The sequence below is a fragment of the Coenobita brevimanus genome, chromosome 110 (genome assembly GCF_032717465.1).
Source record: "Coenobita brevimanus isolate Jiangsu-jjx chromosome 110, ASM3271746v2, whole genome shotgun sequence".
Lineage (NCBI taxonomy): Eukaryota > Metazoa > Arthropoda > Malacostraca > Decapoda > Coenobitidae > Coenobita > Coenobita brevimanus.
In genome coordinates, this window is record NC_137063.1 from 24341259 (window position 1) to 24367147 (window position 25889).

A 25889-nucleotide genomic window follows, 5' to 3' on the forward strand; every position below is an offset into this window, starting at 1 on the left:
AATGAAGAGGTGACAGGCTGTGGCACAAAAGATGAAAGCATACAATGAATGGATGAGAAATAGGGACGTGGAAGAAGTTGAGAGGCGGAAGAGAGAGTTATATATAGAAAGAGAGAGGTGATGAGATTAGTAAGAGAGAGTAAGAAGAGAGCGGATGAGGAATTTGGAAGAAACTTGAGTGTAAAGTGGAGGGAATGTAAGAAAATGTTCTGGAAAGAGGTGAAAAGAGTAAGACAGGGTGGAAGTGAAGTTAGCAGGGGAGTGAATGATAAAAATGGTAGATTACTAGTGGAGAAGGGAGAAAAAGTGAGCAGATGGAGAGAACACTTTAAGGAATTGTTGAACATAGAGGATGGAAGTAATGCAAGTATAAGTGGCTGGGGAATGGCTGGGAGAAGGAAGGAGGTGAGAAGACAGGAAGAAATCAGTAGGATAGAAGTTGCGGAAGCAATGAAGAAAGTTAAATTGGGGAAAGCCCAAGGAATTGATGGAGTGTGTGGTGAAATGTTGAGGTATGGGGGAGAGATAGTGGTAGAATGGATGTGGAAAATGTGCAGATTGGCCTGGGAGGAAGGTAGAGTTCCGGAGGATTGGAAGTCAGGTATAATTATTCCCTTGTACAAAGGAATGGGGGAAAAGAAGTGTGTGGTAATCATAGAGGCATCTGTCTTCTTAGTATAATAGGAAAAGTGTATGGTAGGATACTTATTGACAGAGTTAGAGAAAGAACAGAGGAATTAGTTGGAGAAGAACAGGGAGGCTTTAGGAAGGGAAGAGGTTGTGTAGATCAGATATTCATTCTTAGATCTTTAGTGGAAAAGTTTCTAGAGAAGGGAAAGAAGTTGCATGCGGCTTTCATGGATTTGGAGAAAGCATATGACAGGGTGGATAGACAAGGATTGTGGAAAGTATTAAGAATATATAGAGTAGATGGGAAGTTGTTGAATGCTTTGAAGAGTATGTATGACGGTGCTAAGGCTGCAGTGCGTGTGGATGGTGAACTGAGTGAATTTTTCTCTTTGAAGGTTGGGTTGAAACAGGGATGTGTCATGTCTCCATGGTTGTTCAATCTGTACATGGATGGGGTAATAAAAGAGGTACAAGGTAGGGTCGTGGATATTGGAGTGGCCCTGGTGAGAGAGGGTAGTGTTTGGAAACTCCCTCTACTGCTGTTTGCAGATGATACTGAGTTGTTGAGTGAAGACGAAGGAGAGCTTCAAGGCTTGGTGGATGAGTTTGGGAGAGTGTGTAAGAAACGGAATCTAAAGCTGAATATAGGGAAGAGTAAATTGATGGTCTTTGAGAGGAGTGAAGTCAGTGAATGTACAGCGAGATCGGATGGTGAGGAATTGGAAAATGTGAGTACATTTTAGTACTTGGTGAGTGTGATGAGTAAGGATGGAGGTTTGGAGGGTGAAGTGCTTGAAAGGGTACAGCAGGGAAGAAAGGTTGCTGGTTCCTTGAAAACAGTGATAAGAAGCAGGGAAGTGAGCATGGAAGTGAAAAAGTTACTACATGACGGTATTGTGATACCAACTCCAAGTGAAGCTTGGACGTTGTTGGAAGGACACAAGTCAAGAGTGCGAGCAGTGGAAATGAGTTATTTAAGAGGAGCCTGTGGAGTCACATGGAGAGACAGGCTGACAAATGAGGATATAAAGGAGCGTTGTGGTGTGGATGTGGATGTGATAGGAAGCGTTATGAGGAATACACTGAGGTGGTTTGGCCATGTGGAGAGGATGGAGGGTGAAAGACTGACGAAGAGAGTGTATGTGAGTGAGGTGGAGGGGGGAAGAGGGAGGGGGAGGCCGAGGATGAGATGGAGGGATGGGGTGGAGAGGTATATGAGAGAGGGGTGTGTGAGTTGGGAGCGGGGCAGTGAAATGGCGGGGGACAGAGCGATTTGGAGGCGATTTGTTTGTGGGCACCCTGAACGGGATTGAGGAGTCTGGCAATAGATAGACAGACAGACGTAGAGAGGAAGAAATGAATTTTGAAAAAGGTATAAAAGACAAATGTAAGGATGAACCCAACTGTTTTATAGATTTGTCAATGGCAAATTGAAACAAAAGGAAGGAATCACCAAACTGAAAGTAGAAAGAGAGGTCTATAAAGATGCAGCAATGCAAGCTGAAATAATGAACAAATGTTTCCAATCGGTTTTCACTAATGAAAAGGAGTTTATGGAAGGGACCGGAGTGACGAGAAATGTAGTGATAAAAGATTTAAAAGTGGAAGTACAGGAAGTGTATAAATTACTGGAAACTCAAGATGTAAGGAAAGCCCCAGGACCAGATGGAATCTCTAACTGCGTACTGAAGGAATGCAGAAAACAATTGGCGGATAAGATTCACAGTTTAACTGTGTGTTCTCTGGAAGAGGGGAATGTGCCTCAAGAACGGAAGAGGGCAAATGTGGTACCAATTTATAAGGGGGGAAACAGGGAAGAACCCCTGAATTATAGACCAGTGTCCCTAACCAGCATGGTCGCAAAATTGTGCGAAAGAATTCTGAAAGATAGATGGATAAATTATCTGGAAGAGATGAATATTTTGGCTGATAGTCAGTCTGGATTTAGAAGTGGAAGGTCATGTGTTTCCAACTTGTTGAGTTTTTACTCAAGAGCGACTGACGTACTACAGGAGAGAGATGGTTGGGTGGACTGTGTGTATTTAGATTTGGAGAAGGCCTTCGACAAGGTACCTCATAAGAGACTAATGTGGAAACTAGAGCATATCGGAGGACTGAAGGGGAACCTCCTGGAATGGATGAGAGACTTTTTGAGAGAGAGACAAATGAGGACAGTAATAAAGGATAGGATGTCTGGATGGAGGAAAGAAACAAGTGGAGTCCCACAGGGCTCGGTGTTGGCGCCAGTAATGATCCTGATTTATGTAAATGATATGGTAGATGGAGTGAACAGTTACGCAAGTCTGTTTGCTGATGATGCAAAGACCTTGAGGAAGGAAGAGGTTGAGGAGGATTGTAAAATGCTGCAGGAGGATCTGGATAGGATACATGATTGGAGCCGGATTTGGGAAATGAAATTTAATGCAAAGAAATGGAAAATATTGGAAATGGGTAAACGTACCAAGAGGCCATCATTGAATTATTTGATGGGTAATGAACCAATCACAAAAGCGAGAGAAGAGAAAGATTTGGGAGTGCTGGTCCAGGACAGTTTGTCACCTGATAAACACATTAACAAGGCAATCAGAGAGATGTATAAACTCCTGACTAATATAAGAGTAGCATTTCATTATATGGATGAGGAGATGATGAAAAAATTGATAGTGGCCATGATTCGCCCCAGGTTAGAATATGCAGCAGTAGTGTGGTCCCTACACAAAAAGAAAAATATAAACAAGATTGAGAGAATACAAAGAACAGCAAACAAAATGGTCCCCAGTCTGGAAGATCTGTCGTACAGAGAGAGGCTGGAAAAGCTGGATTTGCCTTCCTTAGAAGAAAGGAGAAAGAGAGAAGACATGATTGCAGTGTTCCAGACCATAGTGGGAGTAGATAAAACTGACAAAGAAGATCTGTTTTTATGGGATAAGAGAGTAACAAGAGGACACAGAATGAAACTGAAGAAACCAAGCTGCTTGAAGGATATCAAGAAATATAGTTTTCCTTATAGATGTTTAGACCTGTGGAATAGCCTGGACAAAGAGATTGTCCAGTCTAAAAACTTAAACGAGTTTAAAGCCAAATTAACTTATTGAGAAACAGAGATGGGACCCCATGAGCGTAGCTCATTTCCTGTGTATCACAACTAGGTAAATAAACACACACACACACACACACACACACACTGAGGGATTCAATCTAGGCGGACGTGCGACACCGGCGCTCCGTATCAAATCATCACGGCCAGTGGCATTACCTAAATAGTATCTTTGTATGAGTCAAGCTCAGTACCAGGTTAGACTAAATGACTGTTCATTATTAAAAGGAAAAAATAATAATAAGTTTAAACAAGACTTGTTCAAACAGGAAATAGAACCAAGACAAAAGAATACGCTGAGTCATCTCTGAGGTTTGTTTAGACTACAACAACACGGAGATTGTAAGTACATGCTTTGCACTTTAAGTATTGCAAAATGGATACATACTTCAGTGAAACAAATTTGGAAAAGAAAAGGGATAAAGGTAAAAAACAAAATGATGATTTCTACCAAGAACTGGTTGAAGTAGAGACTCACAATAGACTGGTTGAACGTGTAAACAAACTAGAAATGGCTTTCAAAAATGAAATTGATGAAATAAAGAAGCAGATGCATTTGCAAAAGGAAGAAATAGAAAAACTAGGAAGGGAGGCAAATAAGAAAGACACAACCATCAGTGAACTAACAGTGGAATTGAGTACACTTAGGAAGAAAATGAGTAAAATGGCAAGTACAGTAGTCAATCACGAGAGTGTTATGGAAGAGTTCAAAAATGACACAGAGACAATTAGGCAAGTTAGCAGTCTTATTGACCAGTGCAGTGATATTGAGGAGAAGATAACACAAGTGAATGAAGCTGTGCAAAGCTACAAAAATGATGTAGAAACCACATATGCTGAAATGCTGAAAGTAAAGAAAGACTTAGAAACAAGGGTGGAGGAAAAAAGCATTAAAAAGGAGGTGAAAAGAATAATCCAAAACAATCCAAAGTTAGTCAGAGATTCAGTAGAGATAAACAAATTAATAGTAATCACTGGTATACAAGAGGAAGAAGTTAAAAACAAGATAACAAGAGACAAAAAGGAGATGGCAAATGTAATGAGCTTACTGAAAGAAGTATCAGAGGAAATCTGTAGTAAAGACATAGAGGAACACAAAAGGTTAGGGAAATACGAGAAAAGCAAAACAAGACCTCTAAAGGTGACTTTCCAGAGTGTAAACACTGTGGAAGAGATACTAAAAAATGCAAAGAATCTTAAGGAAAAAGAGGAGTTCAAAAATGTATGGATAAAAAGATGCCTAACACAAGAGGAACTGGAATTATTGAAAGAGAAAAGGGAGGAAACAAAAACAAAAAATGAGGGAAGATCAGAAGAGGAGAAGAAGAATTTTTTTTAACAAAGTAATAGGATTGCAGGTACGAAAGTGGTACACAAACAGGATGGAAGAAAAAGGAGGAAGGTAGTAGAACCATGTCATGACAAGTATATAAACAAGATGATAAAGTTGATGTACTCAAATGTGGATGGAATGGTATCTAAATTACTAGAGATGAATGATTATGTCAGAGAAAATGAACTACAAATAATATGCCTAACTGAAACAAAATTAATACCAAGGATATCAAATGACATACTAAACTTAGAGGAATACAATATATGGAGAAGAGACAGAAATTTAAAAAAAGGAGGAGGAATTATAATATTAACTAAGAAAAATCTAAAAGTCAAGGAAATAAAACTAGATATACCATCACAAGTAGAACTGATTGCAGTAGAGATCGACACATCTGAAGGTAAAGTAATTGTAGCCAATTTGTACATGCCACCCAGATGAAACACATGGGAAAGAGATGAATATGAGGACCTGGCAGAGAGTACAATTCAGAGTGTAAGATCATTGCTATATAAAATGGAAGAGAAATCGGAAAGAATTATACTAACTGGGGACTTCAATACAAATATAAATTGGAATACTCTAGATATAAATAGCCAAGAAAGCTGTTGGGACCAAAAGCTCCTGGATCTCGTACAAGAGTTTTTCTTAACGCAACATGTGAGGGAAACCACCAGGAAAACAGGACTTGATGTGCCTTCAGTGCTAGATCTAATATTTACAAGGCAAGAAAATGATATTGACAGTTTAATATATCACCCTCCACTTGGCAAAAGCGATCATGCAGTACTAAATTATAACTTCAGGATAGCATATGACATAGTAAACAGCAATGATATTTACAAAAAGAGCCTAAACTATAAAAAGGGAAATTATCAAGACCTAAAGAAGTATTTCTTAGAAGTTGATTGGGAAAATGAGCTTAGAGGACAAGACTTAAATGCTGTATATAAAAAATTTTGTGAATTTTATGAAATAGGAGTCCAGAAGTACATCCCACAGCACAAAGATGCAGATAAGAAAATACAGAAATGGTTCAATACAGAATGTAAAAAATCAAAAGAAAGAAGAGATTTGTTGTGGAATAGATACAGAAGACTCAATAGTGAAAGGGCGTACAATAATTACAAACAGGCAAGAAACGACTATACAAGAATAAGGAGGGAAGCCCAAAAACAGTTTGAGGAGGATATAATAAATAAAAGTAGTGATCAACCAAAGCTGTTTTACAGCTATATCAGAAGCAAAACTAAAGTAAAAGATATAATACAATCCATTACGGACGAGGGAATCACTTATACACAAAAGAAAGATATTTGTGAAGCACAAAATAAGAATTTCCAATCAGTTTTACAGAAGAAAAAAATTTTGAGAGGGACTATGTGGAACACGCATGTCCACACATACTACCAGATATACAAATAGCAGAAAAAGTAATACAGGAGGAGTTAAGTAGATTAGACAGAGAAAAAGCAAGTGGTCCTGATGAAATTTCATGTTGGGTATTACGAGAATGTGCAAAGGAGTTAAGTAAACCATTATTTTTAATTTTCAAGAAATCCTTGAGTAAACTACCTGATATTTGGAAAAAAGCAAATATTGTCCCCTTATTCAAGAAAGGAAATAGACAAAATCCACTCAACTACCGACCAGTATCACTGACCAGTGTTGTAAGCAAGGTATTAGAAAAACTTATAAGAAAAGCTTGGGTAAACCATCTAGAAGAACACAGTATGATAACAGAAAGACAGTTTGGTTTCAGAAAAGGAAAATCATGTGTTACTAATCTGTTGAGCTACTATGACAGAGTAACAAACACAATACAGGAAAGAGAAGGATGGGTGGACAGTATCTATTTAGATTTCATGAAAGCTTTTGACACAGTACCACACCAAAGACTTTTATGGAAACTGTACCATCAAGGAGGAATTCGAGGCAAACTGTTTTGTTGGATGCAAGACTTTCTCATAAAAAGAGAAATGAGGACAGTACTAAGAGGAAACTACTCATCATGGAAAGAAGTGACTAGTGGAGTACCACAGGGTTCAGTGCTGGCACCAATCATGTTTTTAGTGTATATAAATGATATAGACAGTAACACTGGAAATGAGAGCTATCTGAATATGTTTGCAGATGATGCAAAAATACAAAGGAGAATTACTAACACAGACTCTTGTAAAGAGTTACAAGAAGAATTAAATAAACTTCATGAATGGAGTAGTACATGGCAAATGGAATTCAATGTGGACAAGTGTCATGTAATCAAGTTTGGTAAAAGTGGAAAAAGACCTGATTGGGATTATAAGTTAGGAAATAAAACCCTATACACATCAGAAAGAGAGAAAGATCTAGGTGTGATTATCAATAACAGACTATCTCCGGCTGACCACATCAGCGAGAAGGTACGGAACATGTATACACTGCTTGCAAATATGAGAATAGCATTCACATACATAAATGAAGACATGCTAAGAAGGATAATAACATCATTCATTAGACCAACCCTGGAATATGCATCAGTAGTCTGGAGTCCTCATCTCAAAAAGCATATAGACAAGATTGAAAAAGTTCAAAGGGCCGCTACAAGATGGATACCAAGCTTAAGGGACCTAAGCTACGAAGAAAGACTAAATAAACTGAATCTACCAACACTACAGGAGAGAAGGAATTGAGGTGACATGATAATGCTATATAAATGCATATCAGGAAAGGAGAAAATAGACATAAATGATTACTTAACATATGGAGAAGCATCAGCAAGAGGACACTGCAAAAAACTGCATAAGAAGAGAGGTGATAAAGACGTAAGGAAATTCAGTTTCCCAAACAGAGCAATTGATCAATGGAATGCACTACCGAATGAAATACTGTGTGCCAAAACAATTCACAAATTTAAGGATATGTTCGATAAATATGGTTTAAGACACGGGACAGTACGAGCTTGACTCATTCCTGTAAAGATACAATTAGGTAAGAACAATTAGGTAAGAACACACACACCAAAAGGCCATTACTGATTTATCTGATGGGTAATGAAACAATCACAAAAGCAAGAGACGAAAAAGATTTGGAAGCGCTGGTCCAGGATACTTTGTCACCTGAAAAACACATTAACCCCTTAACCGTGGGGCGTCACTTTCGTGACGCTTGGGAGCAAGGGATCATACAGCGGGGCGTCACTTTTGTGATTCTGTTATTTTGAATTCGCCCAGGCTTTCAAGTGGTGGCTTGTATCATCTATCAGTACTGCCAATGTCCAACACTAGTCAGCACTCCAAATCTCATCTGTACTCCCATCTATTGTTGACAATTTAGCCATTTCTCCCCGTTCTTGACTGCCCTCCCTACCTCCCCTCCATTACCCTATCCTCTCGCCTGCCTGGCAGTGCTACGCTAAGTAAATCTTCCCTGGAATTTTTTACTGATTTCATCCATTGAAATAAGCCCTATGCCCTATTCTTATACCAAATAATATATACAAGAAAGAAATAAGGTAAGTGAGAGTACCATACACCTAGAACTGGCTAATTATCACCTGACAACACCTCACGTGTACTCGTTCACTAATTTTTGCTGTTTATTTCCCCTTGAAATATGCCGTATAATCTATTTTCGTAATAAAAATATATATAAGAGAGGAAGGGAGAAGCCTAAGTGATATATTCACCTGGAACTACCTAATTATTGAAGGCAACCACACTGTATTCTACACTAAGTAAATCTTCCCTGGAATTTTCCACTGATTTCATCCATTGAAATAAGCCCTATGCCCTATTCTTATACCAAATAATATATACAAAAAAGAAGTAAGGTATGTGAGAGTGCCATACACCTGGAATTGGCTAATTATCACCTGACAACACCTCACGTGCACTCGTTCGCTAAATTTCACTGTTTATTTCCCCTTGAAATATGCCGTATAATCTATTTTCGTAATAAATATACATATAAGGAGGGAAGGGAGATGCCTAAGTGATATTTACATTCACCTGGAACTACCGTAAAATGCCATAACTTCGGACGGCGTCCAAACTTCGGACATTTCGCAAAAAAATGTAATAATTCAAGTTTATTGGAAGAGAGTGCGATATTTGCAAAAAATAATGATGTGGGTAGGTAGGGTAATCCTCTAAGACTATTATGTATTAATCCTATTAAACTAGCTTGAATATGTGTGGGTGAAAAAAATTCGTGAATCCATTGGAAAAAATAACTGAATTTTCTTACCCTGCAAAACTTTGTTCACACAGAACAAACAGTTTCAATTGTAAAAAAGTGAACAGTACGATTATATGTAGAAAAGTGCTGTAAGTACTGGGAAGTAAACTGTTTCAAAATATATGCATGGATAATCTTGCTATGCCTGCTTTAATGAATACTTCTTTATTTTGCAGAAAAAATTCCTAACTTCGGACAGACAAATTATTTGAGCCAAATAAAGTCCAAACTTCGGACAGACAATAATATTAATGGTAAAGTGATGCTAATTATATAAACAGAAAAACATGGCTAAAAAAGCGAAATCTCCCATAAAGAGGAAAAGAGCCTACACAAGTAGTGTCCAAAAGTGCCATGGAAAAGGCTAAAGATGACATAAATAACAAGAACATGAGTGTGCGCAAAGCAGCTGAAAAATATAAATTAAAAAAGAGCACATTACATGATTACCTGATACAAAAACATTGCAAACAAGTGGGACGTAATACTTCATTGAGCCATGATGAAGAGTTACTGGTGTGTCAGAGAATCCTCACATTGGCAGAATGGGGATTCCCACTCGACAATTTGGACTTGAGGATGTTAGTGAAAGCATATTTAGACAAACGAGGGGTTGTTGTGTCACGATTCAGTAACAATGTACCTGGTGTTAAATGGGCCCATTCCTTCTTCAAGCGCCACAAACAAACCCTTAGTAGACGATTGTCCCAGAATATAAAGACTGACAGAGCCAGAGTGACAAGAGCCATGCTAGCCGAGTTCTACAGTAACCTGAAAAAATCACTAGAAGGTGTGCCTCCAGAGAACATACTAAATTTTGATGAGACCAATCTTACTGATGATCCAGGTAAAAAGAAAGTCATAGTGAGGCGGGGCACTAAATATCCAGAGAGAATCATGAACTCAACAAAATCCTCAATATCTATTATGTTCTCTGGAACTGCATCTGGTGTGTTACTTCCTCAATATGTGGTGTATAAAGCTATCCATCTTTACGATACCTGGACTGAAGGGGGCCCTCCTGGAACACTATACAATAGGTCCCCCAGTGGATGGTTCGACTCGTGTTCATTCGATGACTGGTTCCACAAAATTATCCTCCCCTATGCTAAACGCAAGACAGGTAGAGTTGTCATTATAGGAGACAACTTGGCAAGCCATGTATCACCCAGTATTATTGAGTCATGTGAGAAACATAATATCTCCTTTCTTCTCTTACCACCTAACTCCACGCACGTGACACAACCTCTCGATGTTGCTGTGTTCCGGCCTCTAAAAGTGCACTGGCATAAGATCCTCGAGAACTTCAAGAAAACTACTGTTGGTAGGCTGAGTGCTTCATTACCTAGAGACTGCTTCCCAGCACTACTGACCGAACTGGTGGATAAAGTTAAAGGGACCATTGCTGACAACCTACGTAGTGGGTTTAGGAAGTGTGGCATTTATCCTCTTGATCCACAGAAATCCATCTCAAGACTTCCAGAAGATTCAATCCAAGATACAGCTGATACTGGTACACCAGGACCATCTACCAGTACTGCCTTAGACGGCTCAGTGTTGGAATTGTTGAAGGACATGAGGCATGGAACCAGTCAGTCAAGCTCAAGTCCAGCTATAGCGAAACCAAGGCGAAAGAAAAGGTTGAATGTGTCACCGGGCATGAGTATTACTACAAGGGCACTACAAAATGAAACAGAGAGCCAGCATGAAGAGTGTGAAGTTGATGATCCACAACCCCAGCCACTGCAGCCACAAGAGGATACAGCAGAGATAGCAGCACAGCCTTCCACTTCCACATCTGCACCCAACCATGAAGCACAAGCATCTCCCCTGACAGTCACCTCTACCCAGATTATTGGGGATAAAGTTGTTCCCTCAGACTGGGTAGTTGTGAGGGTTCCCTTTGATACCAAAGACAGATATAGGCATTATATTGCTATCATTGTTAAGGTAAAACCAGAAATACATGTCAGGTTTCTCAAACACGTTCAGGGTACACCTCACACATTTGTATACCCAATGGTTGATGACAGCAGTAACATAGACAAAGAGGATATACTGAAGGTGTTACCAGAACCAACACTTGACCGAAAGCAAAGGATGATTTTTGATGTAGATGTGAACCTTTGGCCTAAGTAATGATAATAATTTTGATATAGATCTGTAAGATACCATAGTCAGTACTACCAGTACCAAAGTTATTGCCAATAAGGTGCCTTAACCAGTAATGAGGTTTATTTTAAAGAAAAAAGTGATACTATATATTTAGTTACAGTATTTTATACCGGTAGTTAAGGAATAGTTTTTTGTACTGATGTACTACAGTTAATATGTTCCATGGTGCCTTCATAACATGTGCCAGTGTGTGCGTGTGTCTGTTGATTTGTGTGTGTGTGTGTGTGTGTGTGTGTGTGTGTGTGTGTGTGTGTGTGTGTGTGTGTGTGTGTGTGTGTGTGTGTGTGTCTTTAGAACCTGTAAGAAATGTTCAACATCATATTATGTTATTTCGGTATGCATTTGTTGAGTCAATGAGGTAGATACTTGATAATTAAGTGAAGTTTTGTTTAGGAAAATGAGGACAGTTCCTCTTACAGTTTTGGGTATATGCAGTGCATTTTTATTTTATTTTTTCATCTCAAAAAGTTCGTGAATAGTTCTTAGTTCTATTTACGGCCAGAATACCTCACTACAATGTGATATGATGCAATTTACTGTGATACGAAATTACGAGCTCCTAAAAGAAGATATTTTGGGATACTTCTCTATATATACTGTATGTATAACTCTGGTCACGAGTGCCCAATATTTTTTTTTACATTTTTTAAAAACTTCTCAAGTGTCCGAAGTTTGGCCAGTGTGTCCAGAGATAGATCCCATTAACCATTCTCATGTTTAAAGGGAAAATACATGGATGTCCGAAGTTTGGAAGAGCTGTCCGAAGTTAGAAAATTTGTTCCTAACTTCGGACACTTGAAAATGAAAAAAAAAAAGCACAAGTTTAGCTTGGCTAATTTTTTTAAATATATGGATTTAGTAGGTACTCTCCCTGGCTACCACATGACACCAACAGGAATAAAATTGCACCATTCTACAAGGAGTTATTCATTAAAACACATAAAAAATGTCCGAAGTTATGGCGTTTTACGGTACCTAATTTATTATGTATTGTCTTGGTTTCCACTCACTTGATGTAGTGCTGCCTACTCCTTCCTTAGCTTTTATCATTCTTTTTCTGTGCCTGCCCTCCTCTCTTCCTATTTCTCCCATCTTTCCTGTCACTTCTTATTGCTTTTCTTTCTTTCACAGGTGGCTTTACATTGAGTGACAAACCTAATGGTTTCCTGTAAGCTAGGAAACCATTTACAATGCTGGGTGGTAACCATATAACCAAACCATAAGTGCTTCCTATGTGTCAACAGGTGGGTTGGTGGAGGGTTAGTGCCCCTCCCAGTAAAACAAATAACTCAAAGTCAGATGGCCACCCCTTACGGGATTATGGCGTCTGGCAATAGATAGATAGATAGATAGTCTTGGTTTCCTGCTAATCATTTCATTGCTATATATTAGCAGGTCTCACAAGGCTGAAGTTGGCAGTATTGCACTCACCCTAGCCAGGCGGCAGGAGGCCACCACTATCAGTTCACTGTCGTCTTTCAAAGTGAAAGTACGTCGGATTCGCTCCTGCTAATTTCCGCCGCTTTTTAGCCCCATGCAAAGGGCCCTGTGACCTTTACCCCCTACTAAACCTCATGTGGAAAGAGGTAAAGGGCTGACAATTGATAGAGAGTGACTACGATCTTTCTATTGAGTAAAACAGTGCAAGTGGAATTATAAATAATGTGTAAACAGCAAGTGAAAGCAATGAATGTAAATATAAGTGAACAGTGGAAAATAGTTTTATAAGTTACTTCATATGACAGTGCATAACACAGTGTAAATAAAATAGAAATGTAAATAATGTAAATAAAATAGAGAACGTAAATGTAAATGAGTAGTATTATAAGAATACAAGTATATATACTAGGAGTAATGAAAGTGAAAGTTTCATTCACTCTCAATGCTAGTATACAGGACGAGAAAGTGAATGCTACGTATTTTACTGAAAGAAATTGAATCCCTACAGTGACAATAAACTACTATTACTGAAGGAAACTTATGGATAAAGACTGTAGATATATATAAGTGTTATATAGTAATAGAAATATAAACTGTGAGTGTTTTTATGAATAATAAATGACAACACCAGCGGCGAACGATCGGAAGTGGGATGGTCATACGCCCTTGTAATTTTCATTGCTTTCACAGTGTTTTTTTTTGGGAGTATGGATTCCAAACTATTTGAGAATCATAGAATAGTGTTTCTAGTGATAATATCAGGCTGTGGTAATCATATTACGAGTTGTCGGGAAGTGTAAAGTGGAGACTTCGTTACCCAACTTCAGAGGTCTCCACAAGTCCTACGGTACTTGACGAAGGCTCAACAAACACCCCAGGAGAAAGCTGAAGGTATGTGCCATAAGCATATGTGATTTTAATATTCTAGGACTAATAACTGATTTTTGGCAAACATTTTTAGAGAGTCTGTCGGAGCGTGAATATGCCCGCGGGAGCCGCAAGTCAAAGCAAAACAAGCCCGCGGTTTAAGGGTTAACAAGACAGTTACAGAAACGTATAATCTCTTGACTAACATAAGAGTAGCATTTCATTACATGCATGAGGAGATGATGAAAAAATTGATAGTGGCCATGATCCACCCCAGCTTTGAATATGCTGCAGTAGTGTGGTACCCACAAAAAAGAAAGATATAAACAAGATCGAGAGAGTACAAAGAACAGCAACCAAGATGGTCCCTAGCCTGGCAGATGTCGTACAGAGAGAAGCTGGAAACCTGGAGCTGCCTTCCTTGGAAGATAGGAGAGAGAGGGGCAACATGATTGCAGTGTTCAGGGCCATGATGGGAGTAGATAAAACTGACAAGGGATGGAAGAGTAACAAGAGGACATGGAATGAAACTGAAAAAGCCAGGTTGGTCGAAGGATATCAAGAAATATGTTTTCCATATAGATGCACAGACCTGTGGAATAGCCTGGACAAAGAGATCGTCCAGTCTAAAAACCTAAATGCATTCAAAGCAAAATCTGACTTACTGAGAAACAGAGACAGGACCCCACGAGCGTAATTCATTTTGTGTATATCACAACTAGGTAAATACAACTAAGTAAATACACACACACACACACACACACACACACACACACACACACACACACACACACACACACACACACACACGCACACAAATCTTATCATGAGGATTTACTGCATAAGCAAATCCTTACATTAATAAATTACTAGTTGAGGAGGCAATCTGTACAATACAGTAAGTCCTTCTTACATGTTGCCTGTTATAATTATTTGGTTTTTAAGTTATAGTGCACTAGATAGAAAAAAAAATGCCTATTAACCCCTAAAACGCAGCTGTGTACGGCCGTTCCCCCCGCTGTGGCGGGGTTGTAGCGGGGTCTGAGTACCTGTGGGAAAATATTTGCCAAAAATCAGAGATTAACCCTAGAGCATTAAAATTTTTATGGCATATGGTACTTACATTCAGCTTTCTCCTGAGACACATGTTGAGCCTTCGTGGACTACCAAAGGACTTGTGAAGACTTGCAAAGTTGGGTAACAAAGTCTTCACTTTCACACCTCCAGAAACCCGGTTTTCTTTCTACCACAGCCTCAATCTGTCAAAGTACACTTTATACAACAATGTACAGGTTGTTTGGAATCCGTATTTGTACAATAAGCACTGAAAATAAGGCTAAAATGAACGGAGTGCACGGCCGACATGCAGCGCGGCGGCGATCTTCCCGTCACTATTGTCACATTTGCCTTTTCACGGCTAAAAACACGTATACTACATTATTTTCCATCATAGTACTTCGCAAACGTTCGCTTGTCACTATTACGGCCATAAAAATCACTGTCACTGCCAGTATTGTGGATCGGGACTGAGGAAGACCACCGCGGCGCGAGTTTATTCAGCCTTACGGCAGGCACTTTATTCTCGCTCCGGTCGGCCACTCGCACTTCATTTCTATCGCTCACTTTCACTGTAGCTGTCCGTTTTTTGCCTTATTCATCAGTGTCACTGTCCATTGTTATAAAAATAATCTTTTCTACACAAAAAACTGTCACTGTCAGAACATAGAATAGGAACATATGCTTTCATCTTCTTACACTGGAGTGACTGTCACTCGCAATACGTATATTATTACTATGTACAATTATTTACACCAAAAAACACTGTCACTGTCAGTGTTTTTACAAGTACATACACTAATTTACACTCATCAGGCTGTCACTGTCAGTACGTAAAAGAAAACTAAACACTAGTATCACTGTCACTCTCAGTATTATTTCAAAGAATCTTACCCTTATTTTCAAAATCTAGTCAGGCTGTGGTAGTCAAAGAAACACGGGTAAGCACAGAGGGGAACTTTGCACTCTTTGCACTGCAAGGAGGTGCGCCTAAAGGTTCTGTCCTGCCTGGTAGTGTGGCTGCACACATGACACCTCCTCAGTGCTTTTCCCCTCTTGGCAGTGGCAGGCAGTGGCTCCAGGCGGTGTCGCTGAAGGCAGGCCTGACACTGTAGGCGGTCTGGAGGTGTCTGAGGGTGGCATTTGGGACCTGTTGCAAGTACCTGGCCATAACGCTGAAGCAGCTGGTAGACACAAGTCTTAGAAAATCTTCGGAGAGAGTAGTTTGCTGGCTTCCTGTTCTTGATTTTATACAGGATGAAGGCGTTCAGCATGCACATATCAATCAAGTGCAAGAACACCTTCCTGTACCAACGACGATTCTTCCTCAGGCAGTCTATCTCTCCGATCATCATGTCAGACTTGTCCTCCAGCCGCATATTGACGTTGTAGTCAATGACAGCATCAGGCTTCATCACAGGCTCGCCAGTCCTTCTGTCGACCTTCCCTGTGGCCAGCATTTCCCCCTTGTGTACTGTGGTGAGCACATTCACGACTCTCTTATCATGCCACCTGATCGCAAGCATCTTGTCAGATTTCTTCAGGTGCATGTCTCCCCGCTTTGACTTTTCAGCCTCGGAGAAGGCAGGGTAGTGTGCCCTATTGCTCCTGACAGTGCCACAGGATCCGACGCCGTGTTCAGAAAGGTACTTGGCGAGTTTAGGAGCTGTATAGTAATTGTCCGTATACAGGACATGATTCTCGCCAAAGTACTTTTCCAAAAGCACTTTCACCACAGAACCAGAGAATCCAAGGGGGTCAGTCTTGTCCAAATCGACATTGCTGGCGGTGTAAATCATGAAGTCTAAGATGAACCCCGTCTTGCAGTCGCACAGCACGAAAAACTTGATTCCAAAGCGGTGCCGTTTGCTTGGAATGTACTGCACAAACCGAAGACAGCCCCTGAACAAAACCAAGGACTCGTCAATCACCACTTTCTTTAAAGGGCGCAGGAACCTCGTAAACTTATCCTTGATCAAGTTCAGGATTCCCCTCACTTTCCATAATGGGTCAGTTCGGGAAGGCTCATCATTGTTCGCGAAGTGATGGTAAGTCATGAGCTGCCTAAAACGATCGCGGCTCATGTATTTATTGAAAATTGGTGTTGGGCAAAGATCGTCTGAACTCCAGTATTCCTCCAGCTTATGTTTCCAATTGTGGGGCATCAATAACATCAACCCAATAAATACAAAAAGTTCCCTGATTGTTAGAGGCACCCATGCTGCCATCCGCGACGTGGATGGCGTGGCCGCCTCACCTTCTCCTTCGCGAACTGCAGCAGATTGCCCCTCGTACCTGTTTGTCTCGGTACAAATCTGCTCCATTACCTCGTTGTCAAGGAAGGCCAACAGGTAGTCCAAGCATTCACCATCCTCGTCGACAGGGAAGTCAGCCTGAACTCCACACCCACTGTCATCAAAGGGCAGATCCTCCGGCACAAAATCTGAGCCCTCTGACCACACGAAGGCATCAAGAGTGCCCTGCCTAGGCTGGGAGGTGCTGGGGGCGGCGGGGGGTGAGGCAGGTCGTGTGGGAGTGGGTGAGGCAGGCGGTGAGACAGTGCGTGAGGCAGAGGCTGTCCTAGGTCGTGTTGGTGTAGTGGTGGTGGTGGTGGGGACATTATCAGAGGGTTCAAGGTCACTCGCGGTGGCGTGACTGCCGAGTTGCCTAGTGCGAGTTTCCTTACGAGCTAGCCTTACACTAGGGGACAAAGTTCTAGCTCTACCAACACGAACACTGGGCCTATGAAAACCTCTACTACGTAAAGTAGAACGTCTACTTCCCTTTCGAGGTGGTGAAGGCGACTCAGAAGACTCAGGAGACAGGGCAGCAGAAGAGGAGGACGAGAGAATGGGGCTGGGAGTGCGTGGCGGGCTGGCGGTGGTGTGACGTGGCGTAGGGGACAATGGCAGTGAGCTTGGGTCACCACTCCTTTTTCTCTTTGCCTCCTTCCCATATTCCAGGCCCCTTTTCACAGGAGCCTTCCCTGTTGAGGTGCTTGGCACTGACACACTTCTGGCACTGAAACAGTCACTTCTGGCCCAGACTCAGCACTTGATTGCGTGTCAGACTCTGCCAGGCTTGACCACACACCGACGTCACTCCCATAATCCATCGAAGCTTTCAATAGTTCACTGGCTATTGCAGAGTCACTCAGTCCCTTAGTAGTTCCTGGTAAGGTTTTGAAGGGGGTTGAGGTCACAAAACCCTTTTTCGGAGGGCTGGAAGGCACAGACTCGGAAGAGCTTGAATTTGACATGGTGTCACCGTGGAAGATTCGCGTGGACTGACGCTAATCAGGGGAAACCGCGCGAAAAAATCAGTGTGACAACTGGGGAAACAAGCGTTTCCCAATAGCAGAAAGTGCTTGCGAGATGACGGCGCAGATTGACACGTATGAGCCGTCCGCGCGTTGCCATATCGCACGACGAGGGAGGGCCACGCATCGGTGCGTGGGTGGGTAAAAAAAATGATACTTGGCAACAACCGAGGTCAGTAGTACAAAGGTCAAGTGTGCTAAACGTAGCTCACGGGTGGCGGTACTGATAGACAATACCAGCTGGAGCCTGCTTGCCCGCGGTTATTCAAAATTAACTCAAATCGCAAACGCGACGATCCGCCGTTCTGTCCTATGGGCCAACCGTCGCAAATGCGACGATCCGCGTTTTAGGGGTTAAAGTTCCACAGTTAACTATAAATGCTGAACTGACAGTTTTCCCTAATTTATAGAACAATATGTATGAAAAAAGTTATGAGGACAGTTTCCTAATTTACAGGACAAAATGTAAGAAAAAAAGTTATGAGGATGTGGTACAGGTATACCCCGGATTAATGATGCAATTGGTTAGGTGAAAACCCATCGCTAGGCAGGGTATTGTATCTCGGGGTAGATGTAACATGTAAAGAATAGGGATGCATTTTTCAGCCTTAGGTTTCCTCCCCAACCAAGTCCTAAACCCACTCACATGAGTCCAAAAACAAGTTTCTAGCTCACCTAAGCTCCAAAATAGCTTTAAAACAAGTAAACTACACCTAAAAGCAGTTTATACCTCACCTAAACCCAAAAATAAAATATGAAAACCGTCAAATATAAGTCTGGAAAAAAATCAAACTTAGTAAACTGTACCCCCAAATGACAATGTTCACCCCACCTATGACTAAAACACATTAATCTAAGTCTAAAAACAGTATATAAATCAACCTAAACACAAAATTTAGGTCTAAAAATTAATCAAAATTGGTAAAAAAAATCTAAGCCCATCATTAAACCAGGGTTTGACCACTGTTAGGTAGGATATGGTGGTATTTCTACCCCCATCACTTAGCCGGGGTATCGTATCTAGGGGTATACCTGTATTCTGGAACACACTGTATTCACAATTTACGATGAGGACTTCCAGTACCGTGAAACACTCACATTAGTTTCTGAATCCCTGATGAGGAAGTCTCCATCATGGCCACGCTGGTTGAGGACATCATCACACTGTGCTCGGGTAATGGGGCCATAGTACCAGTCCCGGGTGCTGAAGTGGCCCTTGTCTGCGGGGCCACTGGAGGCTGCTGCCGGAGGGGGCGGTACCATGGCAGGGGCAGGAGGTGATGGAGCAGGACCACCACTGCTTATGCTGATCCCTTGCATGCCCTGTGGAATGGGTAGGGTACTGTCAACACCTTCAGTCCAATGAGGACATAAAAATCATCTGATTCAAGAATGAAAAAAGTATCATAACAAGGAGGATTAATGTAAACTTTCTCACAATTTGTTTATGCAAACTCTCCAGGAAAATCAGCTGGCAGTAACAAAAAAAAAAAGAAAAAAAACAAATTGAAAGTAGTGAAAGAGTAGGGTATATTGTGGCGAAGTAAAAGAGGAGTGGATTGCCAATCATACGACTGAAAAAATTATTCCAACTGTGTCAAGGAACAGCTTGAGAATTTCAATACTGCTCAGGGTTTTCATCTTTCGTTCACACAATACACCACTTGATAAATACATTTACAATTATATTTGCAATTAGGGAACCACTGACCATGCTAATATGTGTAGGTCCTAGCAACTGTTGGCAGCTTTCCATGTGATGCAGTCTTAGCTATTTCCCTGCTCAGTCCCCTAACCCAGAGTTTTCCATGCAGGACCTCAGTTCACATTTTCCTTAGTCTGTCTCTGGGCACTCTTCCCTCCACATTCACACCTGTGTTCAGTCAGTCATCTTCTTCCCTTCCTCTCATCATGTCTTAACCATCTCACTCTACAGAACTATATCACGTATTTGATATTTCTCATACCGAATCTCTCTTGCAGGACATTATTCTCAGTTGTCACTCAGTGAGACCCTTCTCATCCATATCAGCATTCTCATTTCTGTGCATTCCAATTTACATGTATCCTCTTCTCTTACAGATCAAGACTTCAGGTATAAGTTGAGAATAACAGGCTTACGATTGCTCAAGTCAAACCTACCACTACATTCAGTGATGTCCTATGCTTCCCTTGTATGTCCTGGTCCTATCTAGGACCAACTGCAACACCCTGAAGACCTTGAGGACCATAAAGAACAACACTCTATGAATCCTCACTGGCTTAACCGATACCACTCCTACAACTCATTTACAATCTGATAACAAAGTCCTTCCTGTTAGAGAGTAGCTCAACATGAAGGGCACACACTTCTAATTGGCAGCCTATTCTAACATACAACACTCCTGTCACTATATGACAGTGCCACACAACGCAACTAGGGACGTAAAACAATCATCACACAAACAATACCAGATCCTCTTCTACAACATTTCACTTCCAGACACTCCAATGCATTTGCCTCCAGACACTCCAACGTCCCTATAAACCCATTTCACACTCTGATCAGAACACTGTACTACAAGCACCCCTCCCAACATCCATCCATCAGATGTATCCTTAGACAGATCTGGGTGAGTTTACCTAACTATAACGACTCTGGATATCGCCGAGCTGTCCTCAATTACCAGCTTAAATCTGGATTGGGTGGACACACATATGACATGTGCTGCTCTTGCATAACTGGCCCACACAACATAACCTACAATATTCAGCAATAAACAACAAATTTCACATTAAGACAGGCATAACTTCAGCGATGTAGAAAACTTATGGGATGACCCCATATGAGCAGATGTTCATCTACGGCTGACAGGTCTGCTGGGCCAAGCATGACTACAACTGATCAACAACAACAACAACGACTTTCACCACATTTTGTAGAGATTACCTCTGATGTGAAAGGAAATGTCCCTCACGATCAATAGAGGCAACAGTTCCATGAGTTATTTTGTTCAACTCCCATTCTAACGACAGACCCACCCTCTGTTCCTCCTCCCAGATCTGACTGTCTCCCAGATAACAAAACTGCTCCATGCATTGCATGTGGCAGTCTCTCCAACTGACACTTTCCATTCTATTGTCTACAGTCTACATAGCTAAACATATATACTGAAATTATCTCAGATCCTGCAGTCTACCTCTGATCCATTGTGAATCTATCTATTACAAGTTGTACACTGAACAGAATTCCTCCCAACTCCCTTTTTACATACAGCACAGAGTCACAACCACACCTTGTTCCATATCATCTCATCTCCTAACCATCATCTTTGTTTTACCAGTAACTGCATTAACTTTCAGTTCCTTTGTTTCCATCCCATCCCCCCCCAACTCACACTTCTCTCTGGCCTCCTTCAATCTTTCAGTGGCCAAAACCAGACCATTAGCATATACTATAACAGCTTCCATTGTAGTTCACTTCTAAACTTACACTGCTTCAAATGCCAGGCTTAACAGCAATTTAAAAAAAAAAAAAATGATGCACACCAACACTGACCATGAATTTTCTAATTAACTCTCCACCCACTCTAATAAGATCTAGTTGCACTATATACTTTTTTTAAGTAGTACCAAATGATGAGCATTCATCAATACAGAGCCTTCTTATAGCCCACTTTATTACCATCCTCTCAAATGCCTTCTCTTAATCCACAGAAAAGTAGAATATGCAACCCCCAGTATCTGAACAACCAATGTCCGATGTTTCACTTATCCAAAGTGCTATTTTTGTACTAAAATCCTTTATCCAAATCAGCATTTCCATTTATCTGAGTTTCCCATACATAAAAAAAAAATATATATCCTTATGAAAGATATTGTAGCTATACAACTGTGAGACACAAAGAAGTGCTCAGCCGATCCCCTAGATAGTGTGCCTGTACTGTATTTCTTTCACCATACCTTTAACCAAATCAGCACCAATATTTCTGTGTATCTGGGAATAACCCTACATGACCACCAGAAGTAACTCCATATAAGCCACGTGTTACTGTTATTCAAATTCTGTTCCAGTTGTTGTACTGCTGCAAGTGTGTAAATATGATCGGATATGTACTTTACTTGGGAGGGGGTGACTAAAGTAACATGTGAGTAATCCTCTACGGCCACCTGACACAACCCCATATAAATCATGTTTTGAGTGTTACAGTATCTGAATTCTACTACAAGTCTGTGCTGTTGGAAGTATGATCATCATCATCATCATCCGGACCTCCTTTCCCACCCTAGGGCAGGGTGAGGAGTTGCAATGTCCAGACAGCCCAAAACTGCCCAATCCAATGGGCCACACCTCCATTCACTCAGCACTCAAGCCCCCGGAATCCTGGCGCTATCGGATATGCTGCAAACATTCACCACGATCTGTGGCTTCACAAAAACATTTCCAATACAGTCAATCCAGATGCTGCCATGTTAAAAAGGGGCGCCAAATCTCTCATCATGCACTTCTCCTCACAACATTCATCCAGCCAGCTCGATCTCTTGTCGATTCCCTGGCCTCACCGACTTCCAAACCACTCATCCACCATATCTCTCCACCTTCTCCTTGGCCTACCTCACCTCCTCCCTCCTTCAGAGTTGCTCAGCTATACTTTTCTCACAACTCTATTGTTATCCATACTTTCCACAAGACCATACCATCTCAGTACACTCTCTTTGATTGTGATGTCCATTGACTTCCTCACTCCACATCTTTCACGGATCACATTATTTCATATCCTGTCCATCCTCTGTACTCCATATACATTCCTCAGCAGTCCTATCTCCACTGCCCTTACTCTTGACTTTTCATTTTCATGCCACACCATAGTCTCACATCCATATTAACATGTTAATGTTGGCACCAACACTCCTTCATGTATGCCTCGTGAAGCTGCAACACTCAAGCCTCTGTTTCTTATCAAGGCCTTCATTGCACCAGCTACTTTTCTTCCTTGTGTCACTCTACTTTCCACTGCTTTTGCATATTTTTCTCTCTTTTCTATCACTGTACCCAGGTATTTGAACTTTCTCACCAACTCCAGTCTCTCTCCATTCACTGAAACATCACACTGGGAGTCACCTTCTCTCTCAATAACCATCACTTTACTCTTTTCTACATTTACTATCAAGGCACGACACTCACAGACATCAAGAAAACTCTGCACTAGCCACCAAGTTCTTGTCTGGTATTTGTAGGCAGTATTGCATCATCAGCATACAACAAATTTGAGATATTCCATCCAACACCACTCATTACCAACACCATCCCCCTCACCATTACTCATGTTTTTACTTCTCTCATCACCCCATCCATATATATATTGAACAACCATGGGGATATCACACAGCCTTGTCATACATCCACACCGATCGTGAAACATTCACTTAGATGCCCATTAACCCTTACACATGCTTCATTACCATCCTAAAAACTCCTGACGGCACCTAGCGCTTTTCATCTACACTGTACATGCCCAAAACTTTCCACAATCCTTGTCTGTCCACTTTGTCATATGCTTTTTCCAGATCCATGAATAACATAAACACTTTATGGTCCTTCTCACAAGTCTTTTCTGCTATCTGTCTCACTGCAAATATATGATCCACACATCCTCTGCCACTCCTAAAGCCACCCTGTTCATCACTCACTAAGACTTTTGATATCTCTCATACTCTCTCTGTAATAATTCTTCCATAAACAGTATGGCCCCCATTTATGCGTGTTCAGTTTATGCGTTTCTCCATTTATGCGAGTGGCAAAATCATGAGTATCAGTTAATCAATAATTACCAGTTTATAAGAAATTAACTCATTTTATGCGGCTGCTACACATAGTGGCCTAAATTCGGGGAGTAAAGCAATTATGCATACACTCCATCATTTTATGCAAGGCTGTGGTGGCCTGGCTGGCGCTGGGCTGAGAGAGAGAGAGAGAGAGAGAGATTCACCAAAGATCATAAAATTTTATACTTTCTTCTCTACCAACATATTCATGTAATATCTATTTTAAGGTAAAAGTAATAGAAAATAATTGATTACTAATCAATTACTGACCACAAAAGTGATTGAAATAATCGATTACTGAAAAAAGTATCGCCCATCACTAGTGGATGAGAGGAGTTGCCGCCAGCTGGCTGCACTTAGCTACTGCGCCGCTTGTGAGTCAGTTTCAGAGTTGGGCGGTATTCCATCGCTCCAGCCATTTGAACATACTGCTCAGTCTGCCCCTGGCTTGCCTTCCATTGACCTCGTGACTGTTTGCTGGTCGCACAATTTTGCTTATTTTCGCACAGTCTGAGTTGCACATCGTTTGGCTGCTATTATGCCGCTGAGTCGGGAAGGGAAATGTAAGAGTATCACTCAACAAATCATTGTTCTTTATAATGGACGAGTATTAATGTCCATGTGAGTGTGAATATAATAGGTAATAATAAGTCTAACCCCCAAAGTGAGGATCGTCTGTCCACCAAACTCCATTTTTCCCATAAGGCCTGTGGTTCCATTTATGCATTCTCCATTTATGTGTGCTTGTTTGTCCACCAAATTGTCGCATAAATGGGGGCCCTATTGTACCTTCCCTACCACATTCAATAAACTTATGTCACAACATTTCTTGCACTCACTTCGCTCACCTTTATTTTTGTACAGGGGTAAAATCACAGCCTTTTTCCACTCTGCTGGCACAGTTTCACTCATCCATGCCTTCTTACATATCTTCAACAAGCACTTCATTCCACTACCTCCACTACATTTAAGCATCTCTGCATACATCTCATCAACCCCAGCTGCTTTCCCATTTTTCAGCCACTTCACAGCATTCTTCACCTGCACTAGTGTCATGTCTCCTGGCACTGCATTCCTTCTCTGAACACCCCCAAAACCAATCATGTTTACAGCCACTCTGCTCTCTCTATTCCCATTCATCAGGCTTTCAAAATATTCCTTCCATCTGGTCCTTACTTCATCCTCATGGGTTAATAATCTACCACCTACATCCTTCGCACCATGACATTTCTTTCCGCTTTCACTACCACATTTATGCACCTCTTTCCAGAATAACTTCCTATTTTGAGAGTAGTTTGCATTCATTTTTATTCCTAGATCATCATTTACCTCCTTTTTCCTCTTCACTAGTCTCTTTACGTGCTTCTAGCTCTCAATATATTCAGTTCTTATTTCAACTGAACCCCTGTCCTGTAACCACTGTAGCCACTTCTTCCTCTTTTCCTTCACTGTTCTCTTAACCTCATAATCCCACCATGCCGTACCTTTCTTCTTTGTTTTTACTCTTGCCACACCATGCACTGCTTTAGCATTCCTAACTAAGCAATCCCTATATATATTCCACAGGCTATCCACATCCATTTCATTCCAAATCACTGATTCTAACTCCTCCTCTACTTTGGTCTTGTAATCATTTGCCAGCATCTTAACTTTCAGTGTTTCACTGTGACTGCTCCTCTCTCTCCTGATCCAGCTCACTCCTCTCAGCTTGATCTTGCATACCACAATCAGATGATCTGACAAACCTCCACATCGTCCTCTCAAGGCCCTCGTATCAGCAACCATTCCCATCATCGACCTCCACGAGCACGTAATCAATCAGGCTTCCTTCAACATGATCCCCATTCCCTCTATACCATGTATACTTATGTGCATCTTTGTGTTTGAAATACGAGTTACAAATGAACATCCTCCTTTCCTGACACATATCCTTTAGTTACTTCCCA

General features: G+C 41.1%; 1 protein-coding gene across 1 annotated transcript in view; it reads right to left on the bottom strand.

The window, feature by feature from the left end:
- dock (SH2/SH3 adaptor protein dock) overlaps positions 1-25889 on the bottom strand; it is a 340556-nt gene that overhangs the window by 13895 nt on the left and 300772 nt on the right. The window contains exon 6 of the mRNA XM_080286156.1: positions 19237-19461. Coding sequence (XP_080142282.1) covers positions 19237-19461 — 225 coding nt within the window. The remainder of the gene's footprint in view (positions 1-19236; positions 19462-25889) is intronic.